Raw genomic sequence first — 18,607 nt, 5'->3', positions numbered from 1 at the left:
ACACCTGTCACAGCCCCTACATATACCTCACACTCCCTTCACGCGGTGTCTGGTATCGCACTTCAACGGATAAACAACCTTGGATTTCCCGCGACCTGACTTTCATATGGCTTACATTCGCTCCGTCATAGTTTGTACCAGTTACGTTTATCGTCTTAGTTCCGGTTTCGCTTATAGTATTTAGTTCTGGTTTAGTTAGTTTAAGAACTGTAATACCCATAATGCTTTGCGGGTAATTGGATAGATTCTAGAAAGCAAGGAAAAGGAGAGTTATTCGTTGTGGCTGGAGTTTTAGTAAAGTCTTCTCAGTTCGAAATCGTGTGTCCGTGATTCTTTAAACGTCTACTACACCAAGAACCTATTCCCGGAGAGATCAAGGTTTACACTGGTGGCAGCGGTGTTCTTCACGTTCGAGTTTCGTCTGAAGTTTTTCTCCAGCACTACGAAACTGACTACTGCTAGCTGTGAAGTGTGAGTTGTTTTAGTTGCTACGATAGGATTCGCTGCTAGGGCGCACCTTTACGTTTGCTAGTTGGTGCTAAGTGAGTTTAGTTTACATTTGAATAATGTCAGTAGAGGAGAATGGAGCTGCCGCTGCTGCCGCCGCCGCACGGGTCCCTCAGAAGGCTCGGGATGTCCCTCTGCCCCCGCCATTTCGGAATGATGGCAGTGAGTCTTTCCAGTTGTGGGCCAGACGTTAATTCAGGAAGCGCGCTACAGAGACACTGGTGTGAATCTGGATGCAGTAATGGCGACAGAGTTGCCCACTAAATTACCGCCTGAACTTTTCATTGTCTGGGATAATTTGCCCTCTGCAACACGACGTTCGTTTGCAGCAACAAAGAGAGAGTTGCAAGATACTTTTGGCAGAACGGACATAATTGCGTCCTTCCAGGATTTTACTAACTCCTGTAGTAGGAAGCCCAATGAGGCCATGGAAGTGTATGTTGCTGATGTATGTAGACTAGTGAAAGAGGCTTTTCCAGACTTTGAACCAAATGCTGCAGAATATATGAAACTCATAAGTTTTTTGGCAGGGCTGGATCAGGAACTTCAAATTAAGTGTCATGAGAGAGGAGTAAAAACATTCAAAGAGGCTTTTGATATTGCCACTCAAGCAGAGCGTGCCCGGCAGGCTGCTAAACTTATGCCACCAACTACCCCTCATACAAACAGCTGCGGTGCCACAACCCTGTCAGTCAACACAATCTCAGACAGTACTGCACCTCTTCATAAAGTTGTTCAAGATTTCACAGACACAGTCAGACACTTAAGCAAAGATCTAACTGACCTAAAACTGACAATTAATGCCCAAACCCTGACATCACGCCACAATGCCTACTCACCAAACCGTCATCAGAGGTCCCCTTCCCCACGTGGCAGAGACCAAGGATACTCCCCAGGAGCACAGAGATATGCTCGCAGTTTTTCACCTACCAGTCACATGGGTCGTCGTCATCTGTCTCCTGAGACATACCAGAATTCTTCTGCACGCCAGAGTATGGACAATCGCAGACAGGACTACTACGGACGTGACCGAGACAGACCAACCTCTCCACACAGGGGAGAGATGTCTAGAGATTTCCACCACTACAAATTCTCACCTGATCGTCACCCAAACTACTCGAATGAGGACATGCCACGACCAAGGCAGACCAAGTGGAAACATCAGAAACCGCCGCTACAGCCCAAGTCCAGTACGCAAGCGTGTCTCTTTCCAAGATGACAGGGGTGGTGATCAACATGACCACCATGACCATGGGTATCAGGATGACTATCGGCAGGGAAACTTCAACTAGCTGATTCAGTGGGGCATCCATCAGCTAGCCTCCACCTAGCCCCTTTCTCTCATTGTGCAATAGTGCCACCTTGTGGCCAACAAAATACACTGCAAAATAATTCTGCTGTTACAGACAACGAAAACTGCAACACTTTCACTGCCTACGTCAGGGGAATAGTAGAAGGTTCTGACATGCATATTATGTTGGACACTGGTTCAAGCATTTCATTTATTAGTGAGAATATAAGAATGTCACTTCCATCATTGAACAGAAGGCCTCTCAAAAAGGACTTTGTCTTATCCAAATCGGTAACAGGGCAACATTTGGACACACTTGGCACTGTGAACATTGCACTACGACTAGGCTCACTAAATTTACAGCATGAAGTCCAAGTTATTAGGAATGTTAGTCAGACTATTATACTTGGCTGGGACTTTTTGCAACAACATTTTGCTGTGCTAGATTTAGGCAGAGGTTTGTGCCACCTTCACAATCAAGATCTTCCTCTGCTGAGCACCACAGAAATGACACCAGACAGCTGCTCTGCCCATGTTACTGAATGCACCACCATACCTCCTCACTGTGAAATGCATTGTGCAGTGAAGCTGATGCCTGTTGCTGCTCATCTCTGTACACCTACGGGATACAATGGTCTCTTGGAGCCATACCACACAGACCTGGACGGGGTTGCAGTAGCACGCACACTTGCAAGAGCTGACAATGGTTTTACAGTTGAGCGTGTCATGAACCCTACAAACACCCCCATTGTGCTACAACCAGGTATGCAGCTAGGACAGTTCACCCCTGTAACGGACAATGAAATCAGTACAGCTGCTCCCACAGTTTGTCAGGTATCAGCCCCCCCACCAACATCTCCGCAGTCTTTGACGTGAAGTGTGGCAGTCTTACAGATTCTCAGTTTTCTGAACTTAAATCTATGTTACTATCATACACTGATGTGTTCAGCAAGACTCCAAATGACTTTGGAAGAACTAATTTAGTCAAACACAAAATCAATACAACTTCAGACTCACCAATCAGAAAGCGTGCCTACCGCACCTCTCCACACATGCGGTCTGTGATCTAGTCACAAGTGGAAGACATGCTGGCACAAGACATAATCGAAGTGAGTCATAGCCCATGGGCTGCGCCAGTGGTTATGGTGCGGAAAAAAGATGGAAATTGGCATTTCTGTATTGATTACAGGGCACTAAATTCAGTCACTGTCAAAGACGCGCACCCTTTGCCCAGAACCGATGACACACTAGATGCACTGGGTGGCTCTGCTGTGTTCAGCACCATGGACTTGTCATCAGGCTATTGGCAGGTCCAACTCGACGAACAAGACCAAGAAAAATTGGCGTTTACTACTGGCCGCTCTCTCTATCACTTCAGTCATGCCAATGGGATTAATTCAATTCAATTCAATTCAATTTTATTTATATAGCGCCATAACAATACAATTATCTCTAGGCGCTTTACAGAGCCCAGAGCCTGAAACCCCCTTAGTGCAAGCACAATGGCAACACGGGCAAGAAAAAACTCCCTGTTAGTCAGGAAGGAACCTTAAGCAGAACCACGGCACATAAGGGGGAACCCATCTGCTTGAGGTCGGCCGGGTGGAGATAGGAAGGGGGGAAGGGAGGAGGGTTGTGTGGCAGAAGGGGAAGGGAAACAACAGGTGTTGTACATAGCCTGCATTTGGTAGATGTACATAATATATATACAGACATCCAGTGGTAAATACATGATACAGACAAGACCAGTTTAGTGGATATACACTGTGCTGATAGGGTTACTATTACAGGGGTAAGGGGAGTAGGAACAGAGAAACATGTCAATGGTGGCAATAATATATATTGTATATAAATGCTAGCATAGGGTATGAGGTAGAGTAAGTGTACGGCAGTGCAGTGGCGGTGGGTGCAATTGGTCGAGGGTTTCTGCAGGTAGACCGGGTAGAGAGACTACAGCAGCGTCGCATGGCGAAGATAGTCTAGATTAGGAGAGAAAGAAAAAGAACAGAGTGAGTGGGTTATTATAGGCATTAGCAATGTGATAAGAAAGGAGAGGGAGAGAGAGAGAGAGAGAGAGAGGCTGCCTGGCTGGGTGTATGGGGATTTTATTTAGTATTTAGTTGGCTGGTGACAGTCGCAATACGCGCCGTGTGCTGTACCCGGGATCTTCCGCACTCCTTCACGGTACAACATACGCTGTCTGTAGCCCAGTTATGTTGATTAGGGGGGTATTGCATGTGTTTTAGATGTGTTTAGCTATTCTGGCATTTAGCATTTAGTTTGGTTTGGCATTTAGTTTGGTTTAGCATTAGTTATGTTTAGTTATGCTGCCATTTAGCAATTAGTTTGGTTTGGTACATGTGGAGATTTTAGTCGTAAGCTTTGTTAGGGTTGCAGGGTACAACATACGCTGTCTGTAGCCCAGTGATATACATTTTTTATTTATTTATTTATTTTTCTTATGTGTTCAGTTATGTCTAGTTATGCTTGCTGACTGGCTGGCCCAGCAGGTGATGGGTTTGTTGACGCAATTACTTATGGCTATTTAGTAAATTCACCCCCAACATTTCAACATCTTATGCAGCTTGTACTACAGGGACTGTCTTGGAAAACATGCTTAGTGTACCTTGACGATATAATTGTGTACAGTAAGACCTTCTCTGCTCATCTGCTGCATTTGAAGGAGGTGTTTGAACGTCTCAGAGCTGCAAACCTTAAATTGAAACCGTCAAAGTGTGACTTTGTGCAATCTCAGGTGACATTCTTAGGACATGTTGTATCTGCTTCAGGTGTGCAACCAGACCCAAAGAATATTGACAAAGTGAGGGATTGGCCAACACCTGAGAATCCTACTGAGGTTAGGGCATTCTTGGGACTCTGTTCTTATTACAGACGTTTTATACATCAGTTTGCCAAGATTTCACAGCCTCTACATGCCCTTACTCAGAAAGGAAAAACTTTTTCATGGACTGATGTGGAACAAGCCGCATTTGACACTCTTCGCCATGCCCTCACACATACTCCCATCCAGGCATATCCAGATTTCTCTAAAGAATTCTTGCTTTTTACTGATGCCTCTAACATCTCTATTGGATGTGTGCTCTCACAGTTAAATGATAGCAGCAGGGAGCATGTCATTGCCTATGGTAGCCATACCCTCACATCAACTGAGAGACGATGGTCTACGTTTGATCGGGAACTGTGGGCCATTGTGTGGTCCATACGCCATTTCCGCCAGTACCTCACGGGTCATCCATTCCGAATCATTACAGACCACAAACCTCTCCTAGGATTGAGAAAGATGGCCTTGGATGGTGATCCGACTGGGCGCAGAGCGAGATGGGCACTGGAAATTGACCCATATAACTGGACAATTGAACACAAACAAGGTCTTAAACACTGCAATGCTGACTCCCTATCACGGCGTCCATGTAGGATCGAAGACAGTATGCCTATAAGGGAGACCGTATCTGTGAACTCTGTGTCGGTTCAAACACAGAGGGTCAGTTCTGCGACTGCGTCACCAGAACGTACGGCATTGACTTTGTCAGTACAGCCTGTCGCGGCTGACCCTGTGCCCAGTGACCCACTCACACATAAACAGAAACACCCTTCAGGATGCCCAAAAGGAAGATCCTATCCTAAAAACTGTCAGTGAATGGGTCTTGAATGACACTAGACCACCCTTTTCACATCTGAAGGGCGAGCGGTCTGAGCTGCGCCACTACTGGAGAGAGTTTCCCAGACTTGTCATTGTGGATTCCATCTTGTGTCGTAGGGTCCGGCCCCCACCAGGTGACCCTGTATGTCAAGTGGTTGTCCCAAATAGGTTGCAGAATGAAGTTTTTAAGATGTTACATGGACATTCACTATCGGGACATTTTGGCAGCAAAAGAACACTCCAAAATGCAGTGACTCTGTGTTATTGGCCCCATATGAGCACGGACATCACCCAATGGTGTCTCCAGTGTCCTGTATGTGAGGCACGCAGGCCACCGATTCCACACCAGCAGGCCCCAATGCAAAACATAGTGACAAGTAGGCCTTTTGAGAAAATTGCTGCTGACTTCACTGAACTGCCACTCAGTCATAAAGGTAACCGTTACATACTAGTTGTGATGGATTACTTTACAAAATATATGGATTTATATGCACTACCTAACCAAACAGCAACAACAGTCGCAAAATGTTTGTTTGAGGACTACATCAGTAGACACGGGGTACCACGCAGTCTACACCCAGATCAAGGCCGCCAGTTTGATTCGGATTTGGTGAAAGAGTTATGCAGACACCTTGGAATTCACAAGACACGGACAACCGCCTATCATCCTATGTCAGATGCCGGTATGGTAGAGCGAGCCAACCGCTCTATTAAAGATCAGTTAGCCAAGTTCCTCTACACCAAAGGGGGTGAATGGGATGATCATCTACACCAGGTTGAGTTTGCATATAATACAAGTGTGCATTCATCAACTAATCATATGCCTTTCTTTCTGACTCATGGTAGAGAAGCTCGTTTGCTGGCAGACATCATCCTTGGGGACTTGCCAATGGCTACAAATGCTACACCTGGAACCCCTGGTGAATATGCCACAGCTGTGAGACACAGACTTTATTCTGCATTTAACATGGTAGCAGACAACATAGCTATGGCAGGTGCTAAACAGAAGCATTACTATGACCGCCACATGAGGCACAATGCTTATGAAGCAGGTGACCTTGTGTGGGTCAATCTTCCTGCACTTGCCAGACAAAAGTTATCTCCTAGATGGACTGGACCTTTCAAAGTACTGCAACGCCTTGACTCATCCTCAGGGGAAATTGGAGTGGATTACAACCTACAAGACCAACTGGACCCGAGGGCAAAGCCTAAGGTGGTTCACTATAATCACCTAAAGCCCTACCGTTCACCATGGACTTGTAACCTGGCCCCCACTACTCCTGAGAACATCCAGGCTGAGTCCAATCAGGGTGTTGGCTCCCAGCTCATGACCCTCTCAGCTTCACGGCCTTATGTCTGTGAGCTTGGGGCAAATGAGCCTGCATCTCAAACAATGGACAATGCCCCAGATCCTGTGGCAAACACACCTGCCATTGAAGCACACACCCCTCAGGAACGGAGAACCAGATTAGGTCGCATCGTGCGCCCTCCCCACCGTTTTAGAGATGACACTTAAGGAATTTCACAACTGTTTTGTATGTTCACATATAGTATAGGCCTACAACATGTATTTTGTTCAGTTATACAGTTGAGTTTTGTCTAATTATCTGATTAGTTTTCTTTCAGAGCTTTATACTGTACCTATCTTAAAGTGAACTGACTAACTTTCTGGATAAAGTGGAAATACCAGTAGATTGGGATGGTTATAGATACACTGCGGTAGGGCCCAGCATGGATAGCGACAATATATGGCAGAATACAGTATAACTGCATTTTGTGGGATGTTTTTTTGTGTGTGTGTATGTGTTTTTTTTCCCCCCACAGGCTCCACTTGTTACTCTTATGTCAGTAATGTTACTAATTGATGTGGATCAGCTAAAACGAGGACGTTTTATTTTCTGAAGGGGGAAGTAGTGTAAGAACTGTAATACCCATAATGCTTTGCGGGTAATTGGATAGATTCTAGAAAGCAAGGAAAAGGAGAGTTATTCGTTGTGGCTGGAGTTTTAGTAAAGTCTTCTCAGTTCGAAATTGTGTGTCCGTGATTCTTTATACGTCCACTACACCAAGAACCTATTCCCGGAGAGATCAAGGTTTACATTAGTACCTTGCCGAGTGTGACTCGTGTTTTGTTTGCCGCAGCGACGTTTTCCTCAGTTCCCTCAGTTCCCAGCAGTGCTACGAGCCTGCGCCCCTCCGTGGGTTGTGACTGTGTTCTCGAGGATTAACCCCTCAGCATCTCCGTGTCTACAACCTGTTGTCTGTCCTGTGTGTCCCTGGCTGTCTCTGTCTGCAATAAACTCAGTTCCAAGTATTCCTATCTCAGAGTCTGTTCGTTCCGTGACAGGTATCCTCACAATTTGACCTTGTACAGAGCTGATTGACTGAAACACAGAGCTGCTCCGCTCGTTGGAAACAGCATGTTAACCAAACCACTTTGAGGAATAGGGGGATCATGATTTTTAAACACTTAAAAAACACATTGTTTAACGTTTATAATTAGCACCGCTTGTGTTGTGGTGCTTTTATTTAATATTACTATATTATATAAAATTATTTATTTGTGTTAACATTGATTGTTGGCCCCGCCCCGGGATCTCCGCCTATGGATGTAACAATAAACAATAAAACTGGAAGACCATATATGCACAATTGGGAGGGCTATAAACGATCTATGGTGACAGGAAAGGCGCCAATGAAATGTATAAAGTGATGTGCAAACCTTTGTGATATCAGTGTTGTCTCGAGCTCAGGTTTATGCTGTTGGTATTGCACTGACTAAATAAACCTTATTGATTCACATTCTTTCGGTTTGCTGAAGTTTTTGAAGATCTTCTTCAGGAATCAACAAGAACGAAGAGTTTTAATTGAATCACAAAATAGAGTTTTTTCTCAAACCTACAAATCTGACAGGACACCAACTACCCATTTTATACCATGTATGATGGTTCCACATGCATGTGTGCATTTCACATGGGTGCATCCAATCTCCTCCATTCCTTTAAAGCACACTGTTACTCCTCCCCTTACATCTGTTGTCTTACCCTTCCTCTAAACCTTTTCATCTTACATCCAAGGGTACAGTACAGAGCTTAGCCTTGGCATTTGTTGGCTACAAATGCATGTCGTACTTGAGCATTATTAAGCTGCGGGTGTAGTGATTGTCTTAAAGCAAATCCTTTCTATTGGCTAGTGTGTTGACCTTTCCCTTGTTTCCTCTAGACGATATCAGTAATCTTTTCATCTTACACCAAGGGTAGAGTACAGAGCTTAGCCTTGGGAGCTGCCAGGAAAAATGTGCTTTCAAAGTCACAAAGAGTCCAATCCTTACAAATGGAATTATCTGTGTCGAAATCTGTGAAAAGGGGATGGTGACCTAAACTCTGGTACTGGTAATTTATTTATCCTGAAAAATTAAATACAAGAACAAAAAAGGCATTATGAAAGTGTTTAAAGTATAATGAAAATGAAAAACACTGACAAATAAAGTAAAAAGATATGAAGGGCAAGTTGATGACAGTGCAGCTACAACAGGACCACCTTGAATGGAAAAGATATATTGGTTTGTTGTGGTTGGATATCTTCAACTCAAGAGCTAAATGGGACCATACTTTATTCTCAAGGGTGTAATTTGTATTAGTCTTTGTATTACCTGCATGTTATTAGACATTTGCTGGCTACAAATGCATGCTGTACTTGTAGTGATACTCTTAATGCCAATCCGGTCAGTTGGCTAGTGTGTTGATCTTTTCCTTGATTCCTCTTGACGATATCAGTAATCTCTTTTAAATCCCCCTGGGAGAGTATAAAACCACTATCCTTACCATTGCAGACAACAGGTCTACACAATTGCACTGGACCTGCACTTGACAGTGACCAAGAAACTTTATCTCGTGACCACATTTTTTGTGTTTTGAGATCATCTTGAGAAGATGAACGGCACGGAGGGCAACAACTTCTACATCCCCATGTCCAACAGGACAGGGCTGGTGAGGAGTCCTTTTGAATATGAGCAGTACTACCTGGCTGAACCATGGCAGTTCAAGATGCTTGCTTTTTACATGTTTATACTTATCAGTCTGGGATTCCCCATCAATGGGGCGACACTGTTGGTGACAGTACTGCACAAAAAGCTTCGTCAGCCTCTCAACTTTATTTTGGTCAACCTGGCTGTTGCTGGTATGATCATGGTCTGCTTTGGATTCACCATCACCATTACCTCAGCTCTTAATGGCTACTTCGTCTTTGGAGCCACGGGTTGTGCTATTGAAGGTTTCATGGCTACTCTTGGAGGTAACTGATTATTAGTTTAAATAGACCTCATCAATTTCTAGCAGGCATTTTCATGATATTACAGCAATATTGTATATATGGTATATAGCACAATAATGTATTTTAATTGTATGTTTCCTGCCCATATTCAGGTCAAGTTGCCCTATGGTCACTGGTTGTGCTGGCTGTTGAGAGATATGTTGTTGTCTGCAAGCCCATGGGCAGCTTTAAGTTTGGTACTACCCATGCTGGAGCCGGAGTGGCATTCACATGGGTCATGGCTATGGCATGTGCCGCACCACCCCTCGTTGGCTGGTCAAGGTATGTCTGGTGTCTATCATTGAGAACACTGAGGACCTGTTTTCTATTATACTGAAAAATAGCAAGGATGGGGGATGATAACAGGGTTTGGTTTCTCCTAATGCTGGATCTTAATTCATATCACTATTTATAACCCAGGTACATCCCTGAGGGAATGCAGTGTTCCTGTGGACCTGACTACTACACCCTGAGCCCTGGATACAATAACGAGTCATATGTGATCTACATGTTCACCTGTCATTTCTGTGTCCCTGTCGTTACTATCTTTTTCACCTATGGAAGCCTTGTCCTCACAGTCAAAGCGGTAAGAATCTGCTACTTTTGTAAGGAAATGAAAGCTGTGGGTTTTAAACTTTCTGAACCTATAAGCATGGTTGTAAGAGGCACCAGTACAATAGTTTACTGATACACGTGATTCCTATGTAGGCCTACTTTGTTTCAAGGTTCAGCTGCACTTTCAACATTTAGTGGTTTTCTATAATGTCCCATTCATTGAACAGAACACTGATTAACAGTATTTATCCTAGTTCCCAAATCTGCTATAACTTGTAATCATTTAGTATGTTTTAAGATTCATTTTAAGACATTTTAAGACTACTTACGATAAAGTACAGCCAAATAACTTAGTGCACTAGTTTGAAAGGGTGAAATGCCATCATTATTATGAATCAATCAGTAGTATTAAATTATCTGGATCTTATTCTTACCAACAGGCTGCAGCCCAACAGCAGGACTCAGCCTCCACCCAGAAGGCAGAGAGGGAAGTGACACGTATGTGCGTCCTGATGGTTTGTGGCTTCCTGATTGCTTGGACCCCCTATGCCAGTTTTGCTGGCTGGATCTTCATGAATAAGGGATCTTCTTTCACTGCTCAGTCCATGGCTATTCCTGCCTTTTTCGCAAAGTCCTCAGCCTTGTTCAACCCCATCATCTATGTGGTGCTTAACAAACAGGTACGTTTTTCGCCAGCTATCATTTAAATGAAATTCCAGCTTTATGTTTTGCAAAAATATTATTTTGTCCAAGCACTTTAAATTCCTTTTCTTTGTGTTGTAGTTCCGTAGCTGCATGATGCAGACAGTCTTTGGCAAAGCCCCTGAGGATGAAGCATCAGTGTCCGCAAGCAAGACAGAAGTGTCTTCAGTGGGTCCTGCATAAGCATCATACTTGCACCGATTTACCTGTCAACAAGCTACAGTTGCCGATGGCACAAACTCAATGTTGGTTGCTCTCTAAATGTTATGTGGTATTTCTGGATGAAAATAATAATACTGGAAAAAATTATTCAGATTTGGTTGGAAATTTATTTTGGACCAAAGTCTGCCAATGTCCATTAGACCACAATGTAATTTGGCTTTTGACTTGCACCAGTAAGTACAGTCAAAACTTCCTTGTCCATCTGAATTTTTTCAGCCGAAATGCTTTTTTTAAATATCCATCATGTGTACATGTAAATACATTTACTTTGTACAAAGAGCATTAAACTTGCAGTATTGCACTGCAATACACTGCACAATGTAACATGGTATATGAACTGTCTGGTACAACTGACAAATACTTTGTGATGATAGTGTTGGTATTTGACATTTTAACACCTTTGAATGATTGTTTATCACTGAATGGATTGTGAGGTTTTATTTTTATGTTGCTTAACTGCTAACAAATATTTTGTTAGTGTGACTGTTTTATTTTTTGTGTATGTACAGTATTTTATAAAGCAAAGAAAAAGCAAAAAACAAAAACAACTTCTAGTGAAATAAATGACTGCATCAAATGAGGCGTCTTACCAGTGTCATTAATCTGATAGGGCAAGGACCTTACATTTGTGCAAACAGGAATGCCCCAGCAAAGTCAATTACATGAAAGACTAGCTTTTCTCAGGTTGCTAGCATTGACTGTCAAGTTACATCAACAAATCCACACATACTAGGCCTGCAATACGAGCAGAGAAGGCCTTGGTCAATGATGTTTTTTTTAAGACGAATTACAACACTTCTTTTTTTGGCTATAAACTCAATTGAGTGGCATACATGCCGGCATGTGATTATTTTGTAATAAGTTCAAATGAAATGCACATTATTAATTTGATCATTTTTAAAGTAGTTAAAACTACTTTTTCTAAGCAGCTTTAGTTAACCAAACTATATTTCTCTTTAGTGTAGCTTTGCTGTAGTTCAGCAACTTCTAGTATGAAATAATTGGTAGCTTGCAAAACTATTCTTTCAAACTAGCTTCCCCAACACTGTAAGCTCCATACATACAACCATGCGGATAAAGACACACTACACACAGCACCAGCAGCAAAAAAAACAAAACAACGTCTGATGTATACAAATTATGCTTTAGGCCTACTTATAGGACTTCTTGTAGCACAGTAGTTATGTACATATTTGTTTAGGGCTCTAAACTAAAGGGTTTCCCCGATAATAACACTAAAATGCAAGGTCTGAACACGTGGAATCCCTCCCCATTAGAAGAGCTGGAGGCCAGTTGTTGAGTGGAATCTCCTGAGCCACTTTTGCATATCCATGATATTAATTAAATTAATAAAGATTTTAAGCCAAAACTTGAAACACACCTGTCACTTATACCCGAGCACCTTTCTTCACAATAGACATTACTGATGCAACCGCGCCGGTTCAAAGGTCGCTTCATTCTTTTGCATTACCTATTACTCTTCGTTCGTCTCTACTAGTTATTCATATCCTCTCCATTGTTGAGCTGTAAATGTATGGGGAACAACAGAAGCAAAATACACTATCAAGAGCAAGATTGTCATTTATAATATATTTAAAACCTCATATTGGATAGGCAGATTATTCGTCCACCAGCTAGTCATATGTTGTGATGTTTAAGTTGTAAGTTTATAGCTGTGATATATGAGAGACTGATCCTGTCACAATGAAATCAGTGCTCATATAGGACCATGGTATAGGACATCACTACTACAAATGTAGATATTTCTTAACTATGAAATATATTTTCTTAATATGTCACCTAATTATACAGTATAACACATACAACCAAAATAGATAATCTTGCTATTTTTTTATTAGTTCTTATCTGTGCATATGTAGTTCACCCTGAGATATTCAGCAGGTGATGTGACAGCAAACAATTGCCCGTGCAAGAGAGAGGGAGGCAGAGAGAGAATCAGGGAACAAGTCCTTATCTTTTGTTGCATCTTGTTGGCTAAATCACTCCATGAAATGAATCAATCCTTGGGAATGAAGGAAACACGGATGTCTTCCACTTTGATGGCTTACAATTATGGGAGAATATTTTATTCTTTTATGTGTCAGGACGTCGGGTGTTCCTGCTCATCGGAGAGTAGTGAAGCGATTGAGGGTGCTGTGGCAGCAGAGAGGAGTGAGGACATGGAGGAGGAGAACAGGAACAACGAGAGGCCTGATGAGCACAGAGAACCTTTAGTAGGACAGAGGAAAGGAGGGAGACATGGAAGCGGCAGAGGAAGAATGAGTAGGAGAGGGCAGGGCAGATTCTCAGCACAGCAGGGGGCCAACCAGTCATTCGCTTGGGTCAGAGATGCATTTGATCCTACCCTTCATCCATACTCTAGTGATTCAGGGCCACAGACCACTTTAGCAGGAGTGATGGTAGGGCTTGCGTGTTTTGCTAATTTGGTGGAAAACACCAACATCTATGCCTCTTGCATCCTGGTGCAGTACATTTGCGGAGGAGATGAAGGTGTTAATAAATATCCTCATGGGTATCCGTTTACCCGTTTAGCCTTTTACCCTCTTACCCTCTTATCTTGACTACTGTTCACCCGATCCAGCCTTATGAGTGTCCTATGTGGCAGGCACCATGCCATGACATGAGGAGCTGTGCAATACCTACACTGTTCAACTCAGGGACAGTACACTCTGGTGACAGGCTTCACAAAGTTAGACCGTTAATGTGTGTCTTCCAGGAGAACTTCCCAAAACTTCAGCCATGGAAAAATCTCTCAGCATATGAGGCTATGATTCAATTTGATCACAGGTTACTGTGGAAACAGTATATGCCTAAGAAACCGGCCAGATGGGGTATTAGGATCTGACAGGATACTATTTGGCATTCAATGTATATACAGACAATGAGGGGTGTGTGGCAGATCATGGTTTGGGATACAAATGGATCTAATGAGAGACTACCTACACAAAGACCACCACTTGTATGCAAACAATTCGTCTTCTATTTCATTAGTGAGGAACCTGCTGAATGCTAATACATACTACTGTGGAACCATACGACCCAACAAAGGATGTGTCCCCAAAGATATCATGGAGGGGAGACTGATGCCCGGAGACAGCCTGAAACAGTCATCTGCCAGGTAGTACTGCTCATATTCAAAAGGACTCCTCACCAGCCCTGTCCTGTTGGACATGGGGATGTAGAAGTTGTTGCCTTCTGTGCCGTTCATCTTCTCAAGATGATCTCAAAACACAAAAAATGTGGCCACGAGATCAACTTTCTTGATCTCTGTCAAGTGCAGGTCCAGTGCAGTTGTGTAGACCTGTTGTCTGCAATGGTAAGGATAGTGGTTATATAGCATAGCCAGGCACAACTTGAAAAAAGGCATCAAGCAGGCCAAAGCCGTGTACAGGGAGAAGATTGAGGGCCACTTCAACAACAGAGACCCAACACAAGTGTGGCAAGGCATACAACAGATCACCAACTACAGGGGAAGCCGCAACCCACCCACAAACACCAATGCCTCCTTAGCAGAGGAGCTCAACCACTTCTATGCCCGCTTCGAGACATCTGGGCTAGATAATGGAGCTGCTTCCCCACCTGCTGGCACAGACCACACAGCCATGGTAACAGCAGAGGAGGTAAAACGCGTCCTCAGGTCTGTGAACACAAGGAAGGCAGAGGGACCAGATGCCATTCCAGGAAGAGTGCTCAAAGAATGCGCATACCAGCTTGCAGATGTCTTTACGGACATTTTTAATGTCTTTAGCCAAAACGGCCGTACCAACCTCTTTTAAAACAGCAATTATTATTCCAGTGCCCAAGCAAAGCAACATCAGCACTTTAAATGACTATAGACCTGTGGTGCTCACTCCCATCATCGCCAAGTGCTTTGAGAGGCTGGTGGCGAAGCGCGTTAAGGCTGCCCTCCCTCGCTCCCTGGACCAGCATCAGTATGCTTACAGGGAAAACAGGTCCACTGTTGACGCTATCACCACAGCCCTCCATACAACGCTGACACACCTGGACAAGAAGGAGACATATGTGCAGTGGTGGAATGTAACAAAGTATTTTTACTTCGTTACTGTACTTAAGTACATTTTTATGTATCTGTACTTTACTTAAGTAAAAATAATAATGCATACTTTTTACTTTTACTCCATTACATTTTTTTGCTATTATCTATACTTTTACTCCGCTACATTTCTACAATATGTGTTGTTACTCGTTACATTTTATGAACACAGTTTCACCAAAATGTTGCCTACACAAAACTATGGATTGCGTTGCGTTGCTGTTTTGGAAGTTTAAACCAATCAGGTGGCTCTGATATCTTTGGAGTTGATAGAGTGCGCGTCTGGCAGCAGCACTAGCGGTACCTTTGCCTGTTATACCTGAACATGCAACAGACAGCCTGACTAGTACTGCCTATTCAACATGGATCCAGAGTCGGCCTGAACTGAGCCCTCTGATATGAGCCACCCTTGGCCCTATTTAAAAGATATGTTCGAGTTCAAAGGCCCCAAGAATGACTCCTGGAGGTTTCAATGCGTTTCCTGTCTCCCTCAAAAAAAGGAGTTGCTAGCCTTCAATAATTCGCCCTCAAATTTAAAGTAGCATATCGAGGTAAGCAGAGTTATGCTAAGTTAAAGTCCCTGACTTTTGAATATTGATATACCGGTATGTATTTAATTCGTTTACTGACATGATATTATAATGTTATCTAGCGAAATGCATGTTGACATACAGCAATAGCATCAAAAAACATGATTGTATCTTCATTATATATTTAACGTATTGGTAAGATAAAGCTGGTAGGTTAGCTATGTCAAGCTAGCGTGCCTTGTTCTGTCCAGTTTTACAATTACATTTGTTTTTCATGTTCCATGTTTCCCTTTTTTACACGTTTACAATTAAATAAAAGATTTAAAGATATCACATGGTGTCTTTATTGGTTTGGCTTAATGGTATTAACTTTGCAAATAATCCCTGGTAGATAACTTGTCATCCGCAGAATTGTAAGACATAGTGTGAACAGTATTACAGATGGTAGGCACAATAAGTACACCAACCTTTCCAATTAACAAATGTTGTTGCTTATAATTATTACTAGTAGTGACATCTGTAGAGGCATTTATTACCAGTAGCTATTTCTTTATCAAAATGGCACAGCCTAGACATTGAGACAACCCATTGTGTGAGTACTTTTACTTTAATACTTAAAGTACATTTCAAAGTAAGTACTTTTTACTTTTACTTAAGTAGGATTGTTGATGTAGTACTTTTACTTTTATTTTCCTGGGTACTTGTACTTTTCACTTTTCACTTTCCTCCTGGACACCGACACTGTCAAAATCATTGCACTCTGCACAATAGGGTCAGACCCTTTCATGTACCTGGAAACACACTATGTTCTCCCTATGTGCAGTGCCGCTGCTAGCCATTTTGGTGCCCTAAGCATAACTCCTTTATGATAACCCCCCCCCGAGAAAAAAAATGTCTTCCAGGTGTGCGCGCACGCCAACAGCTGACCAACAATAATGGAAATCGCAAGGTTTCATTAGCCATACCATAAACCTATTCATTTCAGTGTAATTTTGGCAAACCACTACTGTACTTGCTTGGGTGTATTGTTCATAGTAATAGTCATGACAATTATTACAAGTTTCTCTCAAATTTCATGTTGTTTTCTTGAAATAGCATTAGACCAAGGCTGCCCAATTTGGGGCCCACGCTCGATTTTTTTTGGCCCGCGCTCCGATCAGAATCAGAGTCAGAACATCATTCGTAGCATTTTAACCCATTTCGAACAGGGCCTCAACGTCCTATGTAACTCAGACTGGTTGCAGTTCACTGCCTGGCCACAGTTTTAACATTGTTTTAGATGGGTCAAGGGGCGCTATTTACCTCTTGTCAGATCCATAACTTTGCAGCTAAGGAAACTTTTAATAACAAACGATTTAAATGGAAGATTTCTGTTTGCATGAAATGATAGCTAGTTATCTAGCTAATGTTATAGTCTCCTCGATTTAACTTCTACAATTAAAATTGGTGCCTGTGACACTTCGTATGAACGAGTTCATATTCATGAGTTCATATTCACACATATATTCACACATATAACACCATAACGCCAGTTCATTATGTGTAAAGAATGCTGATATGAAATATGAAAACAACCAGTAGTCAATGTGCAAGTTTCCAATTTAATCGTGATTTAAGATACTCTATTTGAGTTGGGGAAGTCTGTCCTTCAGTCGAGGCATGATGATCTCTCTCTACAAGTTTCACCTGTTCGTGTTGGCGTAACAAATGCTGGTGGAGTCAAGTGCAGTTGAGAGGCTCTTGTCTCCAGGGCACAGATTACACTTAACTGTTATATTTTTCTCTTTTCACGGATACAAATAAAAAGGCTGTGATTGGAATACGGGACTGGAGCTGTCCCTGACGGGACAAATCAAAATCACCCATAATATTTCGGGATGTCCCGGACAATTCGGGACGGTTGGCAACCCTACTTGCACCTAAGTTATACCATATTTGAGTGTGCTAACATTAGCAATAACGTCAGCTAGTTCGAGGTGTGTGCATAGGGTAACCATTAAATTAGCAGCACATTTCCCGTATTTAACAATAATTACACATGGACTTACCTGGAAGTGATGCACGGGCATCATCTCGCAGTTTCTTTCTCTTTCTTTTGTCTGCTCCTGACTCCTATTGTCTTTTTGAGGCCATTTTCGAAAAGTTGACCTAGCCTACTGTCAAAGTTCGTCAGGCCACTGAGATAGGAAAGGGCACCATGTCTATGGCACCCACAGCTTGGGATGTTGAGTGTGTATTTTTTGGGGGGGGGGGCTGCTTAAGTCTTTTTACCACTGTTGCATTGAAAGTGTCATCACATACTATATCACTGCATGGTACGTCAACTGCACAGACAGTGACAGGAAATCCCTCAGTCGGGTCATAAGGTCTGCTGAGAGAATAATTGGACTTCCACTGCCTCCCCTGGACGATATCTTTAGGACATGCTGCCTCCGCCGAGCATGTGGCATTTTGAAGGATGAGACTCACCCCGCAAACCATCTCTTCACCCTGCTACCCTCTGGCAGGCGCTACCGGGCCACTACAGCCCGCACCTCCAGACTACAGAACAGTTTAATCCCCAGGGCCATCACAGAACTAAATAATCACACAACCCTCCTACCCTCCACCCAGCACAACTGCACTTTTTTTGTGTGTTTGCACAAACAAATTTCGTTGTGTATCTAATGCACAATGGCAAATAAAGTCTATTCTATTCTATATACTCTCCCAGGGAGATTTAAAAGAGATTACTGATATCGTCAAGAGGAATC

The 18,607-nt window shown here is 42.9% G+C and overlaps 1 protein-coding gene across 1 annotated transcript; it reads left to right on the top strand.

The window, feature by feature from the left end:
• Window positions 1-9,305: 9,305 nt before the first annotated feature.
• On the top strand, window positions 9,306-11,864 carry LOC116217935 (green-sensitive opsin-2). Its single transcript, XM_031568309.2, has 5 exons — window positions 9,306-9,752; window positions 9,884-10,052; window positions 10,191-10,356; window positions 10,766-11,005; window positions 11,109-11,864. The coding sequence occupies exons 1-5, from the start codon at window positions 9,392-9,394 to the stop codon at window positions 11,208-11,210; spliced, it is 1,038 nt and encodes a 345-aa protein (XP_031424169.1). The 5' UTR covers window positions 9,306-9,391; the 3' UTR covers window positions 11,211-11,864.
• The last annotated feature ends 6,743 nt before the right edge of the window (window positions 11,865-18,607 follow it).

Source organism: Clupea harengus, chromosome 5 (genome assembly GCF_900700415.2).
Source record: "Clupea harengus chromosome 5, Ch_v2.0.2, whole genome shotgun sequence".
Taxonomy (NCBI): domain Eukaryota; kingdom Metazoa; phylum Chordata; class Actinopteri; order Clupeiformes; family Clupeidae; genus Clupea; species Clupea harengus.
The sequence above is the reverse complement of the archived record's forward strand: the minus strand, read 5'-3'. Positions and strand labels throughout refer to the sequence as shown.

Coding starts and splice junctions, on each gene's coding strand:
- LOC116217935 (XM_031568309.2), top strand. CDS start 9,392: ATGAACGGCACGGAGGGCAACAACTTCTACATCCCCATGTCCAACAGG. Junction 9,753..9,883: donor TTTCATGGCTACTCTTGGAG/GTAACTGATTAT, acceptor GCCCATATTCAG/GTCAAGTTGCCCTATGGTCA. Junction 10,357..10,765: donor TTGTCCTCACAGTCAAAGCG/GTAAGAATCTGC, acceptor TCTTACCAACAG/GCTGCAGCCCAACAGCAGGA.